Source organism: Rhinoderma darwinii, chromosome 13 (genome assembly GCF_050947455.1).
Source record: "Rhinoderma darwinii isolate aRhiDar2 chromosome 13, aRhiDar2.hap1, whole genome shotgun sequence".
Classification (NCBI taxonomy): Eukaryota; Metazoa; Chordata; class Amphibia; order Anura; family Rhinodermatidae; genus Rhinoderma; species Rhinoderma darwinii.
The window spans coordinates 12,389,123-12,416,852 of record NC_134699.1 but is presented as its reverse complement, the minus strand read 5'-3'; the positions used below and the strand labels follow the sequence as shown (position 1 = coordinate 12,416,852).

The window sequence follows — 27,730 nt, the reverse complement described above, 5'->3', positions numbered from 1 at the left end:
CCCTCTAATTAATATAAGATGTGATGAAAAAAAAATATTTTAATTTGAAAATACTTTCATTTGTTTTTTTTCCCCCAGGAATATATTTTCATTTTTATGAGACACAGAAAATCCACCAAATAATTCTAGAAATCAAAGACTATTCTAATGCCTGTATATTATAACACCGCTTGATCTAATAATGCTGCACCAGATGTCCTTCCAGTAGAAGCGTATGATGACTTGCAGGTTATATATACTGTCCGTCAAACCGAAAAATGCCCACACACGTGGAATGTTTGCCCACAAGGCTCGGAAACTGGTAAATCGGAAATACCTGCTATACGTCCATAAGCGATGCAGCATGAGGTGTCCACGTTTTCCTGAAGCATACTGTATGTTAGGTTATAGCTTGGGATATAAGTTGTCAGGTAAATCTGTGAGAAAAAAGAATGCAAGATCCAAAAATATTTGTTCTATTTTTTTTAATATGCAAACTCCTTTAGAGATTTTATTTTAAACAATAAAAACACAACAATCCTTTTTGGCAAAAACATTGTGGCCTACGCCACCCTTTATTTAACATTGACACGATGCAATACAGCATAGGAGTAGTCTGACCATTTTATATGTCACATGGCACTCCCTGAGCCGGGGCCCACCTGCCCCTATCTCACAACCGGTTACTAAGACAGCCATGTCCCAGGCCCTCCCTCCAGGGAGCAGCCGGACCGCCATCCGGCCTTCTTGACTGCACAGGCTCAAAATATCTTGGGGACCTCCCGTGCAACTAGTGTCCCCCCCCCCCTCCCCCATGTACGAGTTTACTCTGCTGTGTAGACAGTGGTAAACTCGCCGTAGTCCACCACAGAACCGCTCTAAGCAGGAGTGCAGTGCCGCAATCCTGCCTTACATAAAACACATGTACATTAACAGGGGAGGGTTGGCTGGGTCTTTGCTTCTTCTCCGGTAAGTAAGTGAGGAATGTCCCTACCTCTGCTTGCCCTAGCCTTAAATACATTTTACAAAATCCCCCCCCGAGCTATTATATTTTTTTTAAACGCCCTAACCTGGTGAACAAAGGGCTCTCCTTCCTTCCCCAGACTCCGTGGCACCGCCAGCCATGCGTCTAGTGCCATTTTCTACTTAAAACTACTACTATCCCTATCCAACGGTATGTGTTAAGGACGCCCTGTCCCCCCTTATCTCTCCTCGGGCCTCGTCACCCCTCATTTTAAAAAAAATAAAAAATTGCATGAACAGCACAAAACGTAAAAAGCATTTTTAATTGTATGGATTTTATTTCCTTTTTCAGAGGCTTGCCAATACCTAGTAAAAAATACAAAAACAGGTAAATTTGTAAGAGTTGTGAGGAAAAACAAATGAATGTGTTATTACAGTATTCAGACCATGTAGAGGGCCGTCCCCTCTGGTTCAGAAACCGTAAAAAAAAGTAGCCAACTTTTCACGCCATCCTCTTCTAATGGTAGAAAGGAATCTGCCGATACCACTGTATCTGATGTAAGTTGCTCTACTGGATTTTCATTTCAGCAGAAATCTGGTGATCTGCAATCTGAGGCCATGAGATGGAAACCATGATGGATCAAACTAATGGATACTGTCAAATCTCATTGATTTTTAATTGGGTTTGTTGGGTTTCCAGTTTTTGGCAGTAGTATTTTATTTTTTCGACACAATGTCCTACATGCTGCCAATGGGAAATAATTTTAGAAAAGTTTAAGATTCTTTTTGAAATGAGTACAAGTGTTTTACCCCCCCCCCCCCACCTCCTAATGGTTGTCAATCTTCATAGTTAAGGGAGTTTCCCCATAATCTTTATATTTTGCCTATGCACAGGAAAGGTGATAAATATCTGATCAGTAGGTGTCTGACTGCTGGGACCCCCACCGATCACCAGAACGGGCTTTCCTTGCTGTTCCTGGAAGCCCCATAGGAATGGAACGGTAGCACGCATGCTCTACCACCACTCCATTAATTTACCCGGGTCTGCCGAGCGCCATCTTATTCATTTTGTATAGGTGATAAATATTTCTTATGGGAAAACCCCTTTGTCAGTCGGATTCATGAGGCTGAGCTGCAATACCAGACATAGCACCACTCTTGTTTCTGGGAAGAGGGGTGGGGGGGGGGGTGGTAGACTATAGATAGGAGATCTTTAGATCTAACATATTGCTGTATTACTCCCACTTTTATTCTATTTTTGTCATGAATTGCATCTACCAATCGAGAAATTAGATTTCTGGTCTCTTGCAAATATTTTAGATTATAAAGTACAGATGTGATTTCACATTAAATGTGCAACTTCAACAGCCCCAGGAAGGAATGTATTTATGGCAAGAGTTTAGGTGCACTGGTTTCTATGTGAATAATTTAATTTCGTGCGCCGCTCCTCAGTGGCGGAAAGTTGCGGCAGCGTATCGTGCGAGGTTAAAGCTGGTGATTTATGTCTAGATGCCTCTCTCCATAAACACGTAGGTAGGTGTGTGTGGTTTGGCCTACGTGCGGCTTTCTTGACACTTCTGTGCAATAATTCATGCAGAATTGATTTGGGAGGGATGATATTTCTTTGGATTCTAAAAACATATTATATAATCTACTACTATTTCAGATCAATCAAGCAGCCATCTAATTTTGTAAAAACATTACAAAAAGATGTCCTTTTAGCCAAGTTGTTTTAGTACGTTTGTGTATATTGGTTCCCGGAATAACTGGGTGACAAACAATATGGCTGCTATTACGACTCCCACCACGTTGCCTATTACTCTGCCATCATTCCATATCCTGGAAAAATTATAATTTGGGTTGATTGTAAGAGTAGCAAATATCCACTCCTCTTTGACATGACAAGAATTTCTGTCCGAAAAGATTTTAAATCTGTTTTGTTTTTACTGTCAAAACTTTTTAGCTTCAATACTAATGTAAACCAGACGGCATCCTGTAACAATTGAAAAAAAGCTGAAATATTTGCTTAAGGACATGAAAATGTTACATTGACCTTCATCGTCCTCTGCAGCTGGTGCCGAACTGTAGAGTACTCCATGGGTAACTTAACACTATCTCCTACTGAAGATTGCGGTGTTTTCCCCAAGGTCAGAAGCTGGATGTCTTTTTGAATTAACTTTTTATTTCTGATCTGTAATATGCATGCAATTCATGGCAGCCAAAAATGTTGGAAAATTGGCAGTAGCGTCACCTTGTAGTAAACAAGCCTTATATATATATAAAGTAAAATAATCCTGTGGCTTGAAGGTTTTGTTGCCAACTTTTTTATTTTTGCAGTTCTAAATGTAATTTCACATGTATTTTAGTGCTACGGTTCTCATTGGCATTTTGGGTATGATGCGTGAATTGTTAACCGGGCTTGTCCAGTCTTGTGAACATACCCTAAGTTTTAGTTACGTACATATCACATTTTTTGACCTACATTTGACGTTTATGCCTGGAAAATCGGCTGACTTTTATATAGGGTGTGATGGATGCCTAACAGTGGCATCCGTCACCTATAGGCTAAAATTTTATCCGTTTCATGGATAGGTAATGAAAAACTAATGACTTATCCATTTAACAGATACATCGGTCACCCATAGGCTAGTATGTTATAAAAAGGGAATGTTTAATGTATACGTTTTTTTTCTTTTTAACTGGACTCTGCAGAATGGAATAGCGTAATCTTCTACACTAGTCCGTACCCTATACCGGCCAGACTGAGGCCAAAAGGAACTCTTCTGGCCTTCGTCTGACAGTGGAGCCTTATGGACATATGTCCAGAGCTTCCCAGACATGCATGCTAAACATAGGGCCAAAATAAGATGTGATAGGGCCTAAAACATTCTATGTTGAAAAATCCTGCAACCTAATATATTTTGTGTTTCCATTGATCAACGTTTTTCAAGACTCGTTATATTCACTACCTTTAGTAGCAGCCTCCTGACCCTGTTTTCTGCTCGACCTGTATTTTCCAAAACTATGCTTTAGTGTTGTGTGATAGTGTTTCCATACATTCACTCTGTGAACTATATATGTTTCTTTGCAACTAGTAGAATGACTAATGCCGTGCAGGAGTGATCATTACAGAGATGAAAAGATAAACATGACACTTCTATATCCGCATTTGGCCCTGAGCAGCTTACCATATTCTAAATAATGAAAAGATGATGCAACTCGGAGAGTACAGTAAACAACATTGAACAGATTTGATCAAAGCTGGTCATCTACGTTATTGGTATGGGTGGACTGCGCCTAAAGTGAGGCTGTAACTGTTGGTCTGCCATAAAGAGTACTTTGCAGATGGCCCGAGTTGGTTGGTTAAATAGCAAAATCCAAGCCGTAGGTCGGGACAGGCAGCAGCTGAGGATAGTATTCCTCTTAATGGAACGTCATGCCCTTTTTTAGGGTGTCACGACCCTTGTGAGTGTTGAGCTCCTCCTCTAGAATCCTGAAATAGAGACAAAAGCCATCAGACTCCAGTATGAGCGGAGATCCATTGTTATCCTGTCAGATAAAGAAACAAGCAATTGACCCCATATTTAACCTGTCCTTTTTAGTTTCATGTCTGGGGAAAGTAAATTATTATTATTGCAATCCTGCCGCCCAACATTCAACGATCGTAAGGAGGGACAACTCGTGCTGCAAAGTTTTTCAATGTTAAGTCACACCTCTAACCCCCGCCCAATTCCTGTCCCATTACACACCCATTGCCCCCCCCCCTCAGGGTACGTTCACACATAGTGTAAATAGTGCGGATTTTCCGCTACTGATTTTGTTGTGGAAAATCTGCAGCGTTATACAGTAGCAGCAAAGTGGATGAGAATTTAACAAATCTCATCCACACGCTGCGTAAATGATATGCGGCGGATTAAAAAACCGCACCACAGGTCAATTTGAGCGTTTTTCCGCTTATCAATTGTATTTGTGTAATCGCTGCTTATTTGTTGCAGGTTTTCCGCGTTGAATTCAATGGGGAAGTAAAACCCGCAAGAAATAGCAAATGTAGTGTTTTTTGCAGCGGCAAAGCAACGATTCCACCGTAAGCAACGCAACTCAGAAAACACAAGCTTATACTTACCCAGAATTCTGTTCTTCTTCACCCAGGCCGGCCTCCTGGGCTACAAGAGCATGCTGCATTTTTGTAGGAAAAAAAAAAAAGCCACCAACCCCAAGAAAGTTGCAAACAAACTCAACAAAACAATTTGTATGTGAATAGGGGATAATAGTAGTGAGGCTAGGTGATAGTGGGGCCTTCTGTCCTAAAATTAAAAGGTGGCTCAGTGGTTAGCCTTGCAGCGCTGGGGTCCTGGGTTCAAATCCAACCAAGGACACATCTGCATCGAGTTTGTATGTTCTCCCTGTGTTTGCGTGGGTTTCCTCCAGGTACTCTGGTTTCCTACCAACACCGCAAAAACATGGCAATAGTGAATTTAGATTGTGAGCCCCAATGGGGAGAGTAAAAGAGGACTTCTGTACAGCGCTGCGTAATATGTTGGCGCTATATAAGTAACTGAAATAAATAATAAATAAAAGGTAATATACGGGGGAAAATAGGAATTTGCACAGGTGCAAAAGGTGGGCAGGGTTACAGGTATAAAAGAAGGGCCAGGTGGGAAAATGTTTTTTTTTTCTCGGATATACAGCTTGCTGAGTGCGGGTGTATGGTGTGGCAATTTGGGCCGGGTTCCTCAAGTTGTATGGTAGTTTATAAGGTGCAATAAAATAAGTGGCATTGCCCACAATTTTTTTGTCAATCCACTGTGTGTGTGTGTGTGTGTGTGTGTGTGTGTGTTTGTGTGTGTGTGTTTTTGAAGCAGTTTGGAGGGAAAGGATTAACATGTGCGCTACTTATAGAGCGAAGGGGCAGAGTAGTAAAGGTAGATTACGCATCTCCAGTGGAACTTGTATGTATTAAAACAAATATACAATGTACCTACCATAGACTAAGGCACAGCAATGGGGTCTGTTGGGACCCCAGCACTAAATATTACCCCTTTTTTTTTTTACTGATTTTCATTTTGACTGTTTCTGTCGGTCTCCCCACAAGACTTCTCTAAAAAGACGTACCTGGCTAACAAGTGAGGCCATCTTAAAGGAAGACTAAACCTAGAAAATGCACAAAAAAATTTAGATCAATACCAGCACTTCTTACATTCATCTACTTTCTGATCCTTTTTGCCTCAAAGTACAATTAAAAATGAGAATTATATAAAGAAGTCTTCTGTGTGCCCCCCTACTCCTCACTGTCCTGTGTCTGGCTGTAAGACAACAATCTACAGTAGTAGGAAGAGATGGTTAAAAAAAAAGTTTGGAGTTAATGCAAACCCCATTACAGTCCCACAACAGGAGGAGTGGGTTGCCGCTAAATGGCTGCCTGATGACATGTAACTTGGTACTAAAGTGGGTTTTACACTGGGCGATTACCCGGCAGACGAGTGTTCATAGAACGCTCGTTGCCGATAATTACCCTGTGTAAACAGGGCAGCGATCAGCAGATGAATGCGCAAACGCTTGATCATCTGCTGGTCGTATCATTTTAAAAAAGTAAAATATCGTTGTTGGCCGCACATCTCGTGTAAACAAGGTGACTCGCTGCTGACGTTGCGTATGGGGACGAACGATCGGAGTAACGACCGCTCGCCCCCATCCATGGCTCTGTGACCGGAGCAAACGAGCGCCGATCAACTATGTCTTGTTGTTCGGTGCTCGCTGCACCGGTTGATTATTGTCTGGTGTAAAAGGGCCTTTAGGGTGCTACATGTGAGAGACTGATATTTTTGTTGATGTGGGAAGGACTACAAACTTAAGTCATACGTAACGCCACTGACAATACGCCTAAAATATTATCTGATTCCTGATGGCTAAGTATTATGTTAGGCCATACAATATAGTCCTGCCAGGTACTAATACTGTACATGTTATGTCTCTAGTAGAGGATCTTCTTTGTGGTTGATGAGTGAACAATGTACAAAATAGTGTCGGCCTCGGGGGGATATACAGCAAGTACACAATGTCTCAGCAAAACTAACAGATGCTGCTACCCTAACTTAGACCAACCCTCAGGTCTGTCCCTAGGTCTCCTGTTCAATTAAAGCTAGCTAGGGCTTCAAGGTCTGAAAATAATCTTCGTCTAGTCATGCTTGGCATGCAAGACCATTCTATAGGAAAGACCAAAATCTGCTACAGAATGATAAAATGCACACAGGAAAAATGTCTTCTGTCCCGAACTGAATATTTCATGTCTAGGGATGTCTTGTTTTTTCTCAAACCACAATTTTATGTGAGACTTTTTGAAATCTAGGTGTGAAACGTCATCCATTATCAATGTTATGTGGGACGATCCTGCTTCCAGTTACCAGGTTAGATAACCCTCAAGTATTTAGGTGGTGGGTAATTTTCTTTATTGGCTCCCCCAGTCATCCATGTAGGCTATATTGCCTACCAAATAGTGGTTCTAGCTGTAGGCGGTTCATTTATGCTCCTATTACCAACTTGTTGCCAGCAACGCAGCGACCTGTTTTATCTAGTAATGTAATTGTCCTAGAGGTATCTCATTCCATTGCTATGACTCTGGGGAGGTCCAGGTCATCTCCAATCTTGAAATTGGCTACTGGTGATGGAATGCTTTGGTTTCTAACTGGACAAAGGTTGGATGATTTATTAATGATGGGGGTTTGGGTTTTTTGGATACCGATTATCAATAGCCCTTTTTAAAAAAGGGGGGGGCTCATTTTTTGATTTTAGCTAAGATCGTGTTTTTTTTTGTTTTTTTAGCTTTATTAAAATACAATAAAACCACTATTTACCCCTATATTGTATATAGTATGACCACAGTGTATTTCCATAGCTATAATGAATTGAACTTGGCTTGCAAGGCAGACTTAACCAATATCTCACCCATGTAGTCCAAACCTAATATAGCTGCTAAAAAGGGTGTGTAACCTTCATAAATTATTCTTCAAGTAAATAAGGTTGATCTGGAATACCGGGTATGGCACATGAACTAGGGTGGAGCTGTGTTTATAATAAAAAAATAAATATGCTTAGTAGTCCGAGCCATAGCCGCCACAATCTGCTCATATTGATTCCTTATTTGGGGTATCTCGGCCTCAAGCCTTGACCTATTCACTAAAAAGGTGACAGATTCTAGATCTGTGGTGGTCTGACCGCTGGGACCCTCACAGATCCTCAGAATGGGGTCTCCCCTCAAGACCGCAGCAAGGAAAAGTTTGAATGGAGTGAAGGCCGAGCATGCATGGTGCCGCTCCATTCGAAGTCTATGGGGCTGACTGCTCAGGGGGAAACGTGGACCCCTCTTCTGGTGATCGTTGGGGGGGTCCCTGCGGGGGAATCTGTAAATTTTTTTTTCCTTTTTAAAAGGGGTGTTACAGCATTTTTTTCATATCCACTGGATAAATGCCGTGTTACTGGAACTTGTATGGTGGCACACGGAGTCCCTACTGCTCCATATTATGGAGCTGTAGGGTTCCTTCGAATAGCACCATAATATGGATGTATGCTTTCAAGGGAGACTATCTCACTAATACGGCATCAAATGGAAAATGGCTTGAAGTCTGAGGCACCGTACAACTCGTGTACATGAGGCCTAAATCCAGTTTTTGGTAGAGTAGTGCAAATACCCCCCCCCTTGAGAATATTGTAGGTCTGTAGATTTGCAGCTATTTGAATGTTTTCTATTTTTCTTGACCCAAATACTTGAGCAGGAACTAAGGAGTTCTGAGACTGGTAACAGATTTACCGATTTATATCTTCACTTACTCTGAACTGTACATAGCCCATGACTCTCCTAGAGCGAACATGCTTGGATGATGACATCATCACGCTGACTTCTGGAGATATTTACGGTTTTTGAAGAACATGAATCCAAAGAAAACCCTTCTGCACCTTTACCTGTTTACATTGCTCCAGGCGGCACATTGTCTGCTTTATAGTTCACGTTAGGAAGGAGAGTGTGAATTGTCCTCGGGGGAGATTGTTAATTAAAAGGAGTTACTGTCTAAATGTATATTTATTGCAAGAATGTGGAGCACAGGAAAATCATTATTTTTTTTTTTTTTCTTGAATGCTGTTCAAGAAGGAAAGACTGTGGAGGAGATATTTAAAAAGTTTTCACCTGAACGATGTAATTCTTGGTGGTCACCCAAACAATGTCCAAGCAAAATCTGGTCAGAGCCTTCTTAAATATTTCTTCAGCCCATTAATTTAAAGGGACTTTCCACTATGTTCTGTCCTTGGCATAGTTGACTGACCACGGTGATGTCTGTTTTGGATATACGGCAGGTTTGAAGTAGGGCTGGGCGATTTGATTTGATTAATTCGCCCTTTTCATTGAAGCACGATTCTAATTTTAATACGTCGTGAAATCGATATTAGCCCAGACCATATGGCAGTGGTTTCTCATAATTTCAGTAGGGGGCGCTGGAGGAAGAAGCCGCTAAAGCAACAGCAAGTCCAGCACCAGCAGGCCATCCGAACATGAGGCCTAGTTCTCTGTTTTTTGCAAGCCGAAAAAAAAATCGGACTCAAAAGGCAGATTTTGACGAGATTGTGCATTTTTCGCCCTCGACAATTGACTACATGCGTGAGAAATGCTCGGAAACTAGCGCTGCAGGTTTTTTCTGCCTTCGATTGATTTCAATGGGAGGTAAGAGGCGGAACCGCGGCATGCAGCTTTTTTATTTTCCTGCTAGCGGCTAAAAGCTGCCTGGAAAAAAACAAAACGCCTCTGACTCCCATTGAAGGCACTGATAAAGACGCGGTTTCCGTGTCCAAATCGGTGCCAAAAAACTCAGTGTGAACTGGGCCAAAACCCTCCTGACATCCAAACTGTTTAGCATCCGCTTACCCCAACGTCTTCACCTGCCGGGCCGCCTCACTACACACTACTACTGATGCTGCCTGCACCCATGTACTGAGGGGAAGATGAGAGGATATGGAACCCAAGGGCACATATGGACCATGCGGGCTCTCAAGGGAAAAGGAAAGACCCAGGGGGTATGACTACTGTGGTGGAGGAGATCCTGCAGCCAGGTAAGTATGAAGGACAAGACGGAAGACCCCCACACCCTGGAGACTGAGATGCTGTCTAATGTAAACAGAGGAGAGAGACCGTTTGAACGTTTCCCTCTCTCTCCTGTTGGATACACCGAGATGAGAGAGACTGTCTCTTATCCAGAGTAGATACTTTTTTTTTTTTTAACCTGCTTAGTAGTAGAAGTAATTAAAGAATTACTTTGCGTGCAATTCCCTTATGTAAAAAAATTGTCTTGGTATTTTTTTATTTATTTTTTAGAGATCGGAGAATTGCCGGCACAATTCTTCCATAATATATACGGATTATCAGGATTGTGTCTTTTTTTTTAAATTTTTTTTTAAAGAGTGTGATCACACACCGCACCAATCGTGATAATCTCGGTATATGTTACGGAATAACTCTGCCTGCAATTCTCTTATGTAAAAGAATTGTCTTGTTGTTTTTAGATAAGGGAATTGGACACAGTAATTTCTTAATTACGCCTAAAAATAAGAAAATCGGGATTCAAATCTAAAATTGTTCATAAGGTCGACGAAAATCTAGATGTTTTTTTTTTTGGGCAAAATCGCCGAGACCTAGTTTTGAAGTTATAAGCAATGAAGCCGCCCAAAAAGGCCAGATATTGATATATAGACCTCCTATCATCCATATCTTGTTTTCCTATTTATTGAAATCCATGGCTTTTTGTTACGAGAGATTGAGATCTGAAGTATCGCGATGTGTCCTTTTTATTGGGTGCTGGGAACCCGTGTTATTTTAAATCTTTGTGAGGGCTCCAGGTAATGTCACCTTCTGATAGGGAAATATCTATGTCCAGCTCTTGTCCATGGCTAGTGTCTGGTACTGCAGTATTTAAGTAAATGGGAATAAAGTGCAATACCAGACACAGCCTATGAACAAAAGTGGCGCTGTTTCTGTAGAAAGTAGGACTGTTCACCTAATCTTATACAACCCATTTAATGCTACTCCCATCGCATTTATAGAACTGTTGGTCATCATTGCTTACATTAATCCTATTTTTAAGCCATTATCACCCCTCTCGTGGAAAGCCAATCCCTTTTGGTCTCTCTTGACATAAGTCCCCCCCTCCAAAAAAACAAACTAAACTCTTTAACCCATTGGCACACCATGATCTAACTTCGTCATGGTTTGCACTTCTTTAAGGCCCTGTTCTCCATTTTTTTCACACGTTTTTTTTGACACGGAAACCGCGTCGAAAAAGGGGCAAAAGAACGGCCGAAAATGCCTCCCATTGATTTCAATGAGAGGCGGAGGCATTTTTTTCCCGCGAGTAAAAAACCCGCCCCGCGGGAAAAGCGACATGCCCTATCTTCGGGTGTTAGTATCTGACCTCCCTTTTGACATCAATGGGAGGCAGAGAAAGCGTATTTTGCAGCGTGTTTGCCCACAGCGCTCAATGGCCGTGGGGGATAAACGCTGTGAAAAACGCAGCATTCCAGACGGAATTTCTAGGCAGAATTTTCTGCCTGCAAAAAACTCAGTGTGAACATACCCTAACTGTCACAGCATGTAGATCTCGTTTGCACAGCAGATCCCCAGGGGGTGGAAGGTTATAAAGTTTCGGTGGGGGTTACAGGTCCTAGAAAGGTAAAGCCTATAGATTCTTTACTACGGTGTTGGTATTAGTTGTTACCTTGACTGACACGTTCATTTTACAATCGCTCTTCTCTCCTTTCACTTTTAGATATTTTCGTAGCCTCTTGACCGATGTTGAAGGTCATTACATCTATCAGCTCTCATGTTGTTCTCCTTCCAGCTCAGGGACATGAGTAGGAATCTGAAATGTTAAAAAGATTTGGGAAGACGTTGAGTGACAGTTCATTATACAGAGAGGCATCAACTAGAGTAGACATTTTTTAGCTCGAGCCATTGTCTTTTATGTAAATATTTTGATCGCTATCTTCCACTTTGCATACATTTGTTTAGGGGAATACTCAATGGCTATTGGAGTGTTGCCCCATAGCAACCAAATAAACTTAAAGGGATTGTCCAGGATTAGAAAAACAAAATCCTCTAGCTTTCTTTTATTTTAAATGTATTGGATGTGATTTTGGCTACATGAATTGATCTCTCATGATGCATATTCTTATTTCTAGTAACTGATGGTACTGATTTTCCTCGTGGAGATCCAGCTGGCATAGGGAGTCTTACAGGCAATGCTCCCTGGGAAAAGTATGCAAATTAGCTATTCAGAAGTAGTAGGTTTTTCTAGTGCCACCTATAAGTGGCTACCCTGTAAGTCCATGACTGATCCATTTAAAGAGCCTTAAAAAATGATAGGACTAGGAATATCAGCCAAACCAGAGACTATTTCAAGGCTCTTTATTGGGTAAAACATTGATTTACAGGGTAGCTACCTATAGGTGGCACTAGAGTTTTCTTCCTTCTGGAGGACACATTTGTATAAGATTTGTAGTAAAATGATCATGAGACAATGGTGAAAAACGATCAGGATGAAAAAATGCAAAGAATGTTCCTCGAGGACAAGGTGACTGTGCAGAGCCCCCTATACTAGAACATGATGCCATAACGTCCACATGACTGCTCTCCTCTCACTACAACTGACTTCTCTGGGAACGTAAGATGATGCTTCATGACGTTCGCATGACGCTCTATAGTTTGACTATGCTTCTGGGATTGGTGAGGACATGATAGTGAAGTAGTTGGGGGTTATAGGCAACTACAAGACCTTTTCTCTGCTCTAGTATTTCTGTGAGGCACATGTACAGCGGGACTCCCTATGAATTAGCCTTACTTTTGGTTGCCCACTATATAAAAAGGTATTGTCCAGAATGGGTCAAACTCTGCTTTTGTTTTTTCACTTTTACATATATTTGGTTACTCAAGGTTTTGCCGAAAAGATGGGCATATAAAAGTGTCGTCTTAGCAAAAGAGCACATGGATACCCAAAACCCAATTTTCTTTTTTGTTACTTTTTTTGTTGTGGAAACCCTGGGGTAATTTAAAAAAAAAAAAAAAAAGTTACAAAAAATGCCTCCAGAGGTGTGATTGACTGGCCATATACTGAATGACTGACTGAAGTTTGGTTGCTAGTTTTTTCCCAGGGTGTCGTTCCTCTGTAACCCCCCACCCGTATAGGACATGCCCCAGCTACAAAGACGTTCAGTAGGCCGACCTGAAGTCTAATGGTAATGTAATAGTAATGGGTTATTCTTCTTTTGACTCAATGTTTTGTAATTGTATCCTATATATAGAGATCCATTGATCGACCTTTCGTCGCGATTCTTATTCATTTTGTTGCCATATGGGTAGGGAAGGGTTAAATAGTCTTTCATTCCTGACCAAAGTGCGTTTTACAATGCCAATCTGACTATCGGGATTATACAGTAAAGTATGTCATTTGTCAGGTCCATATGGGCAGGGTTTATAGGGTGCTGTAAAACATCTGAGAATCCTTTTACCATTTATCACTTTGCGGCCCGTGGTATTTGAGCGCTGCCAGGTCGTCGTTATGATGGACGGCTGTAAATGGCATGTGTACAATCAGATAAAGGTGATTAGAATTACATTGCCCGAGTGTGATGAGAAATAAAAGTTCTTGACAAATAAAGCGACCGCTGCTGTGTCTGGTATTACAGATCATCTAAATCAATGCAATACCAGGCACCGCCATGGACGAGGGTAGTGCGGTTTCTTCCTGGCAGTCACTTGTTAGGGCTCTGTTTTTCTATGGAGTTTTAATATTGTGCATATAGAGATGCAGGAGGCTGGTACTTTTTCTCCATCAGTGTCTGTTTTCATTCTGATGCTGTTTGGGAGGGGAGAATGTCTGCACGTTTTACACCCGACTGAGCCAGTACGACGGCACACAGAGGTCATGTGGCTCCGTACTAGGAAACCGTACAGCATCCATGCCCCGCCGTACATGCTCCGTGAGTCCTTATTCTACTGAAAGTGCAGCTTTTACAGGGTGTCAGAATTGGGGTTACCCACTGACTTGTCACACAAGACCAGTGCGTTTGATTTTGACATGACTTTCATGCAACTCTTTGAATTTATTTCTTGGTTTGTTGCTTAACCTCCCTAGAATACGTATTTTCCTCCGCCTCGATCTCACAATAACTGTGCTCAGTTTAATTTTAATGGTGGACAACCCCCCCGTCCCCCCCCTAATATTTACAACCACAAATAAAAAAAAATAAAAGTGCTGGTTGCTGTCCGCTATCGTCCAAATGCTGATGGCAATTACGGCTATAAATGACTATTCTATTGTGTGAGTGACAAATGGCAGATCCTCATGCTCTTGCGTTGTCAGCGGAGCTCCTCAACATACTGACCAATTACTCATTAGGGGGCATCCCAAATTAAATGAGCAAACAAAACTTTTTAACCCACGCAAGTCCACCAAAAATAACACCTGATGGGCAATGCCCAATGTAAGAGATGTCAGAGAGAGGAGGGCAGTGACACCATGCCATATTGTTGGATAGAATCTGTCAAGTTTTTAACAGATTTTATCCAGCAATATGCGATCGGGTCACTGCCCTTCTGTCAAAATCCCTAAATTCCACTGCCTCCTGATACCCTTTTGTCTGTTCTGTTTTTAGGAAAAAAATGTTCTACTTTTTATAGCCCAATTTTAACTGAAGTCTGCTCCTTCTGTATCTGTTGTGTCCTAGAGCGGCAGTTCAGCTAGGATGGGGTTCGCATGACCTCCAGTAAAGTGACATTTGACCACGTCATGGCCCTCTGCACAGTCAGCCCCCGGAGCCAGTGGAGTAAGGATATGTTGGCAGCAGGTGGCATCGTGAAATCTAAACCCTTGTGCCTTATACGCTTTGTTAATGCTCCTTTTCAATAATTTTTATGGGGCTGGAGGGCAATAAATGCCGGCCTGCTGAGACACCGCTCGGTTTCCATTGAGGGGAGGATTCTATAATCCGAGCTGAATGTACTAATGACTTCTATTTAACCTTGGCCTTACAGGAGGCATCCATCTTTATTTTCTATGGAGAAAACCTTTTCATTCGTGATCTAGAAGGAGCAAGTCCAATTCTTGCCTCTTGTTGGTACATTACCTAGGTTATGGCCCAGCAGCTGGGTCTACCGTATTTAGAACCGCATTATTATTACATGCCTGGCTGTGACTTCCATTGAAATGTGTGGAAAACTCTACAGGGGAAGTGTACAATGCAGGATCATAGCTATAGGGGGTGCAGAGGTAGGAGTTGCACCTGAGAGGTAGGTCTTAAAAGCTCCTCTAACATATAAGACGACACCGATATTATGAATAGCGCATGGTGTGTGCGTGGGGGGGGGGGGGGGGGCAGGCGCTGTTACAGATTTTGCATTGGGCCTGGGAGCTTCCAGTGACATCAGTTCCTTTCCCCTCGATTCCGCACTTTTCTTGTGATGCAGGTGGCACGATGTCATTATGCCGCCTGCGTCATTCCGCTGGAGCAGGCCTGGTCAGAAGAGACCAAGACTGCATGGCTGGTGGAGAGACAGTGTGTGGCACTATCTACAGGGGGCACGGAGTGTGGCACTATCTATGCTGGCTTATATGCTACAAATAGTGGTCAGCAACTAGCCTAGCCCTTTTATAATAGCGCTTGTAATATAAAGGGCTTGTCTGGTAGATACACTACGAATATTGGTTTGCACGTAAGAACCAGGGGGCAGCGAGTGCGTAACAAAAATAACTTAAAAGGTATGCATTTTGGAAATCCCCCTTTTAAAAATCGTGCATTTGTCCCTGTCTCTGGTGCAGTTCTAGCTGTGGGCTTTTGTGTGGTGTCCCTTGCGTCTTGATCCAGGTGTGTAGTCCTTGCATAGGGGCATTACTTTTGTAGGAACAGATACAATTGACTGACAAGGAGAATGCAAGGAACAGGAGAAACTTACAATATGCATCATGGGGGTGACTGGTTGACTAAATGTCATTAATTACAAAATGGCTGACTGGTGCTGGCTTCCTGCTGTCCCAGCCTACAACATGAAGAGCAGCTCTGGAGCACAAACTGCTGCTCTAACAAATATTGCACGGACTAAATGAACATTCATGAGCACATGTTTGTTTTATTTGGGTAGCGATTCATTTTAATTGCTCCTTACCTGAGCAATCCGTATACGGTGTGATGTAGAAAGTGAATCTGCTGAAAGAAAATGTCATGATGTGTGATCAATTGTAATAAATCACACCGGTCATCATTATGGTTCAACTGCTGACATTGTCTGTGATTTTTAAATGTCGTTTTTTTTGTGTGACTTGTATAGCGTTTGGGGATAGATTCACGCCGCTAGCATCTGGCCAAAAAAGTTTCATTTGAAACCATGAACAAGTAACTTGGAAAAGAGCTAAATACAATTGTTTCATCTGTTATATATAGTTCTAATTCATGGTTGTTCAGAGCAGAAATCACAAGGCGAGAGCTGGATTGTAGAGCCTCAGATCATCTGCTAGAACAGTGGTCTCCAACCTGTGGCTGTCCACCTATTGCAAACCCACAACTCCTAACAGAGGAGTTGTGGGGTGTGATGTAAGGACTAGGCTGTGCACATGCATGGCAAAGTCTATGGGAGCTATAGAATCAGCCACATGAGAGCTGCCCCTATGTGTGGGGGCATAAATGATTGCATCTAATCAGACGGTTTGGCCTATTCGGTGATGCAGGTGCACCCCTAGTTTCTTTGTAGGACATCTCTCAGATACCCAAGTAACTAGAGGGTCTATCTGGTGACTGGTACCCCACAATACTCTGTTCACTGATGATACTTGCATGTAAGCAGATTTGGTTTTGGCACCATGATGCTTTTTCTGTGAAGTAAAAACTTCTCCTGACCAGGACGTGTAGTGTCGTCTGACTCGAGACAAACCCAGTTTGTTTGTCTCATTCAACTATCTCAATATATAATGGATTAAATCAAGTCTCAAAGATATACATGGGGGGGGATTGCATTAAATTTAATATTCAAATACAAGGATTGTACTCCGACAATCCAAAGGCTCTACTCCCACTAACTGAGCAAATATTCCTATATTTAACAGGAGAATTGAGTCTAAACCTTTATTTATATACATTAATAGAATTATAACTAAACCCGATAAACGTAAAAATGTATCCATGGACTCCCTTATTTTTGAACAACAGATCTAGCTTCTAGAGGAGAAAGTGTTTTACTAATGTTTCTTTGTGGAATTAAAGTTAGTACTCCTCTTGGGAGCAATAACCGTCCATTTCAATGGCGAGAGGTAGTCGCTATATAATCAAGAAATGGAAAAATATATACTGATAGTTGTCTGTTCTTTTGAGTGCGACTGGAGACATTCCTCCTAGATAATTTGGCATAAATGGTGTCTGAATTCTTCTAAGGTAATGGATACTCTCAATATTGAAAAAAATGGAGGCATTCCTCCCGGTGTTTCAGCAGACTATCTAGAGTGTCTAAAGTGCTGGAGGCATTCCTCTTGAATTTATGAACACTGGAGAAGTCTCCTATGGTATGTAACACACACAGTATTAGAGGCATTTCTCTCAAAATCAACAAACGCATGGAGAAGTTTCGCCTATAGTATATCACACGCTCCGATTAGAGATATTCGTCTCCGAATCAAACACATGGAGGCATTCCGCCCAAAAATTCACATTCAGACTCTTTGTATTGGTATTATAAGGGCTAGTCCTGACAAGAATTGTATATTAAAATAACAAAAAAGTCCCTAAAATAGTCCTTCCTACATGTTTCACCACGTACACTGGCATAGTCAGGGGAGAATGGCTGTTCTAATGGTTGCCGCAAGAGGTCTGGCATCTCCTTAAATAACTTCACCTTTAAATTGAGGCCAATCAGTGAGTCTGATGGGGCTTATCTAATTGGCTAACTATAATGACAGAAGTAACTGGCTTCTCAATTGGTCTATAGCAAAAAGAGCAACTAGCTTTCCAATTGGTCTATAACGAAAAGAGTGACTGTCTTGCTGATTAGTGGGAAATTTAGGGGAACCAATCAGAATGAAGGGGACATGGCAGTCGCAAGAGTGACGTGGCCCTTCCATTGTGGTAATCTGCACGGGACCCAGGGGTTGAACCCAAACCGATCAGACCTTGATGGCCTATGCTAAAGTCTAAGGCAGTGGTCACTAACCTGTGCTTCTCCAGCTGTTGTACAACTACAAATCCAAGCATGCCCTGCCAACCTGCATGCTGGGAGTTGTCTTGCAACTTATGGAAAGCCACAGGTTAGTGATCACTGGTCTAAGGAGAGTTAAAAAACCAACCTAATACATCATAAAAAAAACAAAAAACAACCCACGTCCACAGTAGCCACCAGCAGGATTCTTTTGTTTTGGTACAGATATTTAATGATGTAACTCCCCAGGATTGCATCTTCAGCTGCTTCTTACATAACCCTCTGTCTTTCAGGAGAACCGTGCCGTATGGACTCTCCAGTTACCGGGGAAGTGTACGAGATAAACGAAGTACAGACAGAAGGCGGATGAGTTCCTCGTCACCGCCCCGGTGTTCGTGTACAGACCCAGGTGACCACCGCTGTGTGTTTTTCTGCAAAGAGAAGACGGACAGGTGAGCTCAAGCTATGTTCAGTTGTATCTGCTATCCTCAAGTACCCCCAAGAGTTTGAGTAGAGGATATCCCAAAGACCACGTCTCCATTCCTAATGCGTTGAAAATTATTAGCTATATCCCACATATTGATCCTGAAAATCTGACCTGTTGGGGGCACTTGAGGGCAAGAGTTGGGGAAACACTTGGTCAGCTGACCATGAAAGAGTTGATCGGTGTATTGAGACTTACACGGCTTCTATGTCGTCTTTTGCAGCCCTTGAGACCACTCATTCTCATAACACCCACGTCCTCGGCCAAGTAGCAAAAAGTCAAGCAAGCAACAAAAATAGAACCACTCAATGTGCTTCACTTTAGGCACCTGAGCACGAGAGGGGAAAAGGCTCTTGTGATGTACAGATTCTTACTCTTTAAGATTTCTCTTTTTGTTTGTTTTTTCCTTCCCCCTAGCAGTCGACGGTTCGGATCATGTAGCTCTAGCTCTGCAATTTACTTAGTTTTTTTTTTTAATGTGATAGATGACGGATGAATGTATGATTAATAGGGGTCCCACTCCAGGGACCCCAACCGATCAGCAGGACAAAATGTCCACAGCAATCACTGGAGTGCCTTGGCCCCTTTGCTGTAGTACCTGGCACAGCTGCATTCATACGAGTGTGGCAGTGCCTCTTACTGGAGCTCCGCACCGTTCAGGGCCCCTACGTTCTCCTGATTGGTGGAGGTCCTGGGTGTGGGACCACCACTGACCATTTATTGAAGAGTTATCCTAAGGATACCCCATAAATGTAATATCCTACAAAACCCCTTTAACTATTCCTACCTTCCTCCAGAAAGAAGTTATTGAGAGGGAGTGTTTTAGTGATCGCCTTGTCTCGGAGGAAGACCCAAGAAAGATTTAAAATTTGAGTGAGGCTTGATCTCTGATAACTGTGAACCCAGCTGTTGAGCGCTAAACGATACAATCCCCGTATCACAAGGCAGGTCCCTCGTCTATGAGCGGACATTGCTGGAGGTTACAACTGACAAGTCCTGGGTTCAATAAACTATTCGATTGTGCCTATAGAAGTCAGTGGTGTCACATGCTGGGTCCTCTAGAGAGGGTGGATTAGGGGACCATGGGAGTCTTTGCTCTAGACCACAATTACATCCATATGCATTAAGAGATATGTGTTTATCTAAACTAGACAACCCCTCTAAGACCCAGCATGCTTTGTGCATATCTACATTGGCTTAGAATCACATTGCTTCAGTACATTAGGGCTTTGGTATTTATTGTGAATATAAATCTTGATATATATGTGGGTGCATGTGACATATCTGGTGGTTTGGCGGTGGGGCTAGACTTCGTTTTAGCATCAAGCTGTGCCTGTGGGTAAACCTGGGCATCAGTCTGACTAGTGAATCCAGCGGTGGAGATGAACATGGCCTCACATCTGTATTTTGTCCCCTCTAGACCTTCAGTAGAAAGAACACGCAGAGATATCCGATTAAAACAGACAAGAATGCGTGCAGCAGCATGAGCGCCAGCCGCTGTGGTCAGGCCTGCAGCACCCAGGTGGGTAACACAAAGGTGGTGCATGATGAATAATATCTGATGAGAAGGTCACCAGGACCCGGTCTACAAAGTACATAAAATATGTCAATATGAACTTTCCAGACAGACCCCACACATGTCTAGACCAGCACCGGCTACTAGGAGGCAACGCGCCCGAAGCGGATATTTGACCGAGTGGCTGACAAATATGTGCTCAACCCTTCAGGTGGATCAGTAGTTCAGTCTACTGCCGTATCTACTGTTCTTAAGGATCATCAGATATGATAACAGAAGGCAGCCTGTAAAAGCTTTCTGTGTCAATGCTACTGAATGTTTATTCCGGTAACTGATACGGCCATAGAGGCCGACAGGCTGATGTGACCGTACCATTCGCGTCCACTATACAGAGATGACATGTTTTTATGTAAATAGTTGCAGAACTTTTCTTTACATAATAATTAAATGATCTAATTTTGTACTTCTATTCCTCAGCTGATTGCAGTCAGTGAATAGAAACAATTGTTTAAAAAGGGGTTTCTGGGACATTAATATTGGTGGTCCATCCTTCACTTGTCGGTGAGAGTGCTGGAAGTTAGACTGAGTGAAGGGGCCACGGCGCTCCGGTACTGCAGCTCGGTCCCATTCAAGTGATCTGCAGTTCCAGACACAGCCAGAACCAAATGTAAGGCGCTGTGTCCGGTAAACAATGAAGAGAAGGTGACCCTGAAGGAATTTTTTTCTGCCTGTCAAAACTCTGTGTGAACATACACGAAGAGCTTGTCCACATGTAACAGAATTGCTGGGAATTCTCTGTCTGGAATTGTGGATGAAAAATCTGCAGCATTTACCACAATGTTCTATGTCAGATATGCTGCGTAGTTTTACGCAGCGTATCCGGCCCCTGGGAACTCTGCCTTAGGCTTGGCAGAATCTGTTCCTGCTCTAAAACTTGATGTTTCAATAGTGACAGGTGACGGCCCTACTTAGTAAGGCCGGATTTACACGAGCGTGTGCAAAAAAACGCTGCGTTTGCGCGCGCAAATGGGAACTTAACAGCTCCGTGTGTCAGCCGCGTATGATGCGTGGCTGCGTGATTTTCGCGCAGCCGCCATCATTATGACACTCTGTTTGTATGTTTGTAAACAGAAGAGCACGTGGTGCTTTTCTGTTTTCATTCATACTTTTTACTGATCTTGCGCAAATCACGCGCGTCACACGGAAGTCCTTCCGTGTGCTGCGCGTGATCTTCACGCACCCACTGACTTCAATGGGTGCGTGATGTGCGAACAACACACAAATATAGGACATGTCGTGAGTTTTACACAGCGGACACACGCGTGAAACTCACTGACAGTCTGCACGGCCCCGTTGACTAACATAGGTCCGTGCGAGGCGCGTGAAAATCACGCGCGTTGCACGGACGTATTATACTTTCATCTAAATAAGCCCTAAAGGGTGATCATAGATTCTTACACCTGTGATCCTTGACTGATATGTGGTCTCGTATGTTGTGTGGTCTCCCGACCTATACAACACCGCAGGGACACTTGATGACATAGACCACATGTGACTTAACCCATAATGGGAAAACCTTTCCCTGCAAGGGATGAGACTTTTTCCCCTTTCAGTACATTGGTGCAGTGAGAAGAATGTAGGCAGGGAAAGATCTCCTCTTCTGTGTTGTAAGAAATGATGATGTTATGCTCCATTTTGAAACCCCGCGCTCTCACCCGTCCCCCCGCGCTCTCACCCGTCCCCCCGCGCTCTCACCCCTCCCCCCGCGCTCTCACCCCTCCCCCCGCGCCCTCACCCCTCCCCCCGCGCCCTCACCCCTCCCCCCGCGCCCGCTCTCACTCCCCCTCCGCGCCCGCTCTCACTCCCCCTCCGCGCCCGCTCTCACTCCCCCTCCGCGCCCGCTCTCACTCCCCCTCCGCGCCCGCTCTCACTCCCCCTCCGCGCCCGCTCTCACTCCCCCTCCGCGCCCGCTCTCACTCCCCCTCCGCGCCCGCTCTCACTCCCCCTCCGCGCCCGCTCTCACTCCCCCTCCGCGCCCGCTCTCACTCCCCCTCCGCGCCCGCTCTCACTCCCCCTCCGCGCCCGCTCTCACTCCCCCTCCGCGCCCGCTCTCACTCCCCCTCCGCGCCCGCTCTCACTCCCCCTCCGCGCCCGCTCTCACTCCCCCTCCGCGCCCGCTCTCACTCCTCCTCCGCGCCCGCTCTCACTCCTCCTCCGCGCCCGCTCTCACCCCTCGCGCCCGTGCTCTCACCCCTCGCGCCCGCGCTCTCACCCCTCCCCCGCACCCGCTCTCACCCCTCCCCCGCACCCGCTCTCACCCCTCCCCCGCACCCGCTCACCCCTCCCCCGCACCCGCTCTCACCCCTCCTCCGCACCCGCTCTCACCCTTCCTCCGCACCCGCTCTCACCCCTCCTCCGCACCCGCTCTCACCCCTCCTCCGCACCCGCTCTCACCCCTCCTCCGCACCCGCTCTCACCCCTCCTCCGCACCCGCTCTCACCCCTCCTCCGCACCCGCTCTCACCCCTCCTCCGCACCCGCTCTCACCCCTCCTCCGCACCCGCTCTCACCCCTCCTCCGCACCCGCTCTCACCCCTCCTCCGCCCCCGCTCTCACCCCTCCTCCGCCCCCGCTCTCACCCCTCCTCCGCCCCCGCTCTCACCCCTCCTCCGCCCTCGCACTCACTCCTCCTCTTCCGCCCTCGCACTCACTCCTCCTCTTCCGCCCTCACTCACGCCTCCTCTTCCGCCCTCACTCACGCCTCCTCTTCCGCCCTCACTCACTCCTCTTCCTCACTCCTCTTCCGCACTCCTCTTCCGCACTCACTCACTCCTCTTCCGCACTCACTCACTCCTCTTCCGCACTCACTCACTCCTCTTCCGCACTCACTCACTCCTCTTCCGCACTCACTCACTCCTCTTCCGCACTCACTCACGCCTCCTCTTCCGCACTCACTCACGCCTCCTCTTCCGCACTCACTCACGCCTCCTCTTCCGCACTCACTCACGCCTCCTCTTCCGCACTCACTCACGCCTCCTCTTCCTCACTCCTCTTCCGCACTCCTCTTCCGCACTCACTCACTCCTCTTCCGCACTCACTCACTCCTCTTCCGCACTCACTCACTCCTCTTCCGCACTCACTCACTCCTCTTCCGCACTCACTCACTCCTCTTCCGCACTCACTCCTCCTCTTCCGCACTCACTCCTCCTCTTCCGCACTCACTCCTCCTCTTCCGCACTCACTCCTCCTCTTCCGCACTCACTCCTCCTCTTCCGCACTCACTCCTCCTCTTCCGCACTCACTCCTCCTCTTCCGCACTCACTCCTCCTCTTCCGCACTCACTCCTCCTCCTCCTCCTCTTCCGCACTCGCTCCTCCTCCTCCTCCTCTTCCGCACTCGCTCCTCCTCCTCCTCCTCCTCTTCCGCACTCGCTCCTCCTCCTCCTCCTCCTCCTCTTCCGCACTCGCTCCTCCTCCTCCTCCTCCTCTTCCGCACTCGCTCCTCCTCCTCCTCCTCCTCCTCCTCTTCCGCACTCGCTCCTCCTCCTCCTCCTCCTCCTCCTCCTCTTCCGCACTCGCTCCTCCTCCTCCTCCTCTTCCGCACTCGCTCCTCCTCCTCCTCCTCCTCCTCTTCCGCACTCGCTCCTCCTCCTCCTCCTCCTCTTCCGCACTCGCTCCTCCTCCTCCTCCTCCTCTTCCGCACTCGCTCCTCCTCCTCCTCCTCCTCTTCCGCACTCGCTCCTCCTCCTCCTCTTCCGCACTCGCTCCTCCTCCTCCTCCTCCTCTTCCGCACTCGCTCCTCCTCCTCCTCCTCCTCTTCCGCACTCGCTCCTCCTCCTCCTCTTCCGCACTCGCTCCTCCTCCTCCTCTTCCGCACTCGCTCCTCCTCCTCCTCTTCCGCACTCGCTCCTCCTCCTCCTCTTCCGCACTCGCTCCTCCTCCTCCTCTTCCGCACTCGCTCCTCCTCCTCCTCTTCCGCACTCGCTCCTCCTCCTCCTCTTCCGCACTCGCTCCTCCTCCTCCTCTTCCGCACTCGCTCCTCCTCCTCCTCTTCCGCACTCGCTCCTCCTCCTCCTCTTCCGCCCCCTCACTCCTCTGCACGCACTCACTCCTCTGCACGCACGCACGCACTCACTCCTCCGCCCTTCTTCCCTCCCGCCCTCCCTTTTTCCCTCCCGCCCTCCCTTTTTCCCTCCCGCCCTCCCTTTTTCCCTCCCGCCCTCCCGATTGTAGTGGGTGGCCACAATACTAAACGACACACGCAATTGAAGAAAATGTCCAGTTTCATTGGGGCACAAATTCCCTATATAGACTTTAAGTGGAACACACATCATTAAAGATCAAGCCTCATGTATAAGTGTGAACCTAGCTGTCATGTCTTTTCAACTGTACAAACTATGCACCTTCTTTATCTAGGTTGTGGTGATGCGATTTAGGACAAGTTTCCAAGACACTCGTGATGACTCCTCACTGACAGTGGCCATAGCCACCCATCATCAACCCTTCAGTCACAAGATACATTAGACTTGTGTTCTAAATACATCTTATCTACCCAAATGCTGGATGTGAGGTAAAGTGAAGATCGTGGGTATGTCCTACTGATAAGTACCTCATTCATTGAAAAGTCAAACCAGTCATCCGCCCCATCTGCTGTAGAGGGCACTGCAAAGTGTAGTAGAACTCATGGAAAATAATACAACATATGTATATCCAGTCTTGTAAAGTACTACCTTACAGCAAAGAATGTGTGTTACATCTTCTGCATAGCTTTTATACAGATAATAGAGCAAAGCGCTTTTTTTTTTTTTAAGCCTTATCAACAACCGTCAATCTTCTCCTATCCATGTCCACATTCAAGGCTGGTGACAATTGTGCAGGATCACTACAGTGCCACATGCACTCAATTTTTCTCTTTATCTGGACATATAATATATATAAATATATAATGCTTTAGTGGATACAAGGCACTGGGGCAAAAGGGAATGGTATTCTCTGTAGAGTACACTACCAACAATCTGGACTTTGGTCAAGAGCACATTCTTGGTGAAATGAATACCAAACTCTAACATATATAAGATATGTGGTAAATTCAAAGTTTGGAAGTTTCTGCTACATCTAGAGACTTTTCTGCAGTTATATTTCAAGGATTTCAACTAAATTAATTCCGCTGTGGCCTATAGCCATAAAAGATCTGGAGATAAGACATGTGGTGAAAGTTGGAATGAAGGTGATTGGGCAACTGGGATCCACTCCATCTCTTGCAGGATCTACAACTATTGTCTGACCTGAGCGGTTCATTACCACAAAAATTAATTGGAGCTAGAGAATAAGATGGCCAAGCCTGCATCACTCCTCTCCCTGGAAATCTGGGATTAGGACCTGCTGAAGTTCGCTGATAAGTCATACAATCAATCAGTCAGAAACCTCTTAGTTTCTGAATGTTCTGACATGCCATTGAAGCTCTTGACCACATTCTGCATTAAGCAGTTTTGTTAAAAAAATAGTCAGTTCTCTGTCTAACTGGTTGGGTTATGATTTGTAAATTTCCATAACTCCAGTTGATTTCAGTGACGCAATGGCCATATAGACACAGACAGTTCTCTACTGAAATCAGATTTGAGCACTTTAAGGAAACGCAAAAATCACATTGGACAAGACATGAACTACTTTGTCAAGGACTGGGTCCCCCTCAAGCAATGGCTCCCACCGATGTTACCCACTGACATGTCTAAAGGAATTGTGAATTGGCGGAAGCAGTGGGCTGGTTTCACTTGACCCAAATATTAACCATAAGGGTATGTGCACACGATAACCGATATTACGTCTGAAATTACAGAGCTGTTTTCAGGAGAAAACAGCTCCTGCATTTCAGACGTCATTGCATGTACTCGCGTTTTGCGGGGCGTCCATTACGGACGTAATTTGGAGCTGTTCTTCATTGGATTCAATGAAAAACTGCTCCAATTACATCCCAAGAAGTGTCCTGCACTTCTTTGACGAGGCTGTTATTTTATGCGCCGTCTTTTGACAGCGACGCGTAAAATTACAGTTCGTCGGCACAATACATAGTCAAAACCATTGAAATGAATGGGCAGATGTTTGCTGATGTATTGGAACTGTGTTTTCAGGAGTAAAACGCCTCCATTACGCCTGAAAATAGGCTGGGTTCACACGACCTAAGACATGGATCATTGTACAACTGTGGGGGAATCCAAGTTTGCTTTAGTAGAGCTCTATGGTGATCTAAGTTGGGTTCAGTAGATCCATGGGGAGGGTCTAGGGTTACAGCCATATAAGAGTCCTGTGAAACCAGCCCACTAGTGTGTTTTTTTTCCTCCTCATACCAGCTACAGGATAATGGATAGAAAGCTTTGCTCTCTCAGGGTCATGCACCAACATCTTGTTTTAATTTTGAAAATCCTTGTTCACAAGTGTGAAGGCTTTTGTTTGCATTAAAACTGTAAGATGAGACTTAAAATAGTTTTGATTTAGTGGAACTGCGAATTATCTATTTCAAAACTGTGCACTTGGTGTTAGGCTATGTTCACACGGGGTCTTTTGCCGAGTTTTTTGACGCGGAAACCGCGTCGCAAAACTCGGCAGAAACGGCCCGAGAACGCCTCCCATTGATTTCAATGGGAGGCGTCGGCGTCTTTTTCCCGCGAGCAGTAAAACTGCCTCGCGGGAAAAAGAAGCGACATGCCCTATCTTCGGGCGCTTCCGCCTCCGACCTCCCATTGATTTCAATGGGAGGCAGGAGAAAGCGTGTTTTCTGCCCGCGGCGCTCAATGGCCGCGGGCGAAAAACGGCGCGATCATTGCTATTCACACGGAGTATTTTGGGGGAGGAATATCTGCCTCAAAATTCCGTTTGGAGCTTTGAGGCAGATATTCCTCCCCCAAAATACTCCGTGTGAACATAGCCTTAATGTACTGTGATATGCAGGGTGAGTATTTTTGGTACCCAGGGGCCTCCCACCATGCCAGAAACTGCATTAAAGAGGTAGTCTGAAGAAAAGGTCTGGTGCCATTTCTAGAATAAGTTCACTCTTGTCTATCGACTGTGTCTGGTATTGCAGCATTGACTCAAAATGATGCTAACCTGCAATACCATAAACAGCCCAAATACCGGAGTGGTGCTATTTCAGGAAAAATTAAAATCAGATGGCAATAGGAGGATGACATCACAGGCTCACTCTTTCATTACTCAGCCTTCCACGTCATCAATGTTCATTTTTATCTTAAAAACAGGCATGGATCACTCTAGGTTAATACATAAATATACTAAATATGTGAACATACCCAATGAGGAGTTATAGGAGATTAGGAAAAAAATATAAAAAAACGGCTTTCCCCAAAATAGTGCCACAGTTGTCCACAGGCTGTGTCTGGTATTGCAGCACCAATACCAGACACCGCCTATGGACAATGGTTGCATGGTTTCCGAGAAAGAATTAGGAAAAAAAAATCTCCTAACTCCTCTTAGGGTGTGTCTAGTTTTGGAGCTGCAATACCAGATGCGACATTTAGTCAAAAGTGGCACTGTTTCTAGGAAGAAAACAAATCTGTTTGAGAATTC

At 44.9% G+C, this 27,730-nt stretch overlaps 1 protein-coding gene and 1 long non-coding RNA gene across 3 annotated transcripts in view; one reads left to right on the top strand and one right to left on the bottom strand.

Annotated features, from left to right (window-relative positions):
• EDN3 (endothelin 3) overlaps window positions 1-26,633 on the top strand; it is a 66,567-nt gene extending 39,934 nt beyond the window's left edge. Inside the window, exons 3-5 of the mRNA XM_075846718.1 lie at window positions 18,448-18,606; window positions 20,059-20,160; window positions 24,569-26,633. Coding sequence (XP_075702833.1) covers window positions 18,448-18,606; window positions 20,059-20,125 — 226 coding nt within the window. The 3' untranslated portion in view covers window positions 20,126-20,160; window positions 24,569-26,633. The remainder of the gene's footprint in view (window positions 1-18,447; window positions 18,607-20,058; window positions 20,161-24,568) is intronic.
• On the bottom strand, window positions 1,763-15,378 carry LOC142666596 (uncharacterized). 2 transcript variants are annotated; one of them, XR_012851706.1, is made up of 4 exons: window positions 15,103-15,378; window positions 11,697-11,840; window positions 6,055-6,093; window positions 1,763-4,435 (listed from the first exon to the last, which is right to left on the bottom strand). It is a non-coding gene; the product is annotated as an uncharacterized LOC142666596 (long non-coding RNA). The 2 variants fall into 2 exon arrangements; XR_012851707.1 differs by lacking the exon at window positions 15,103-15,378 and adding an exon at window positions 13,486-13,787.
• Window positions 26,634-27,730: the final 1,097 nt, after the last annotated feature.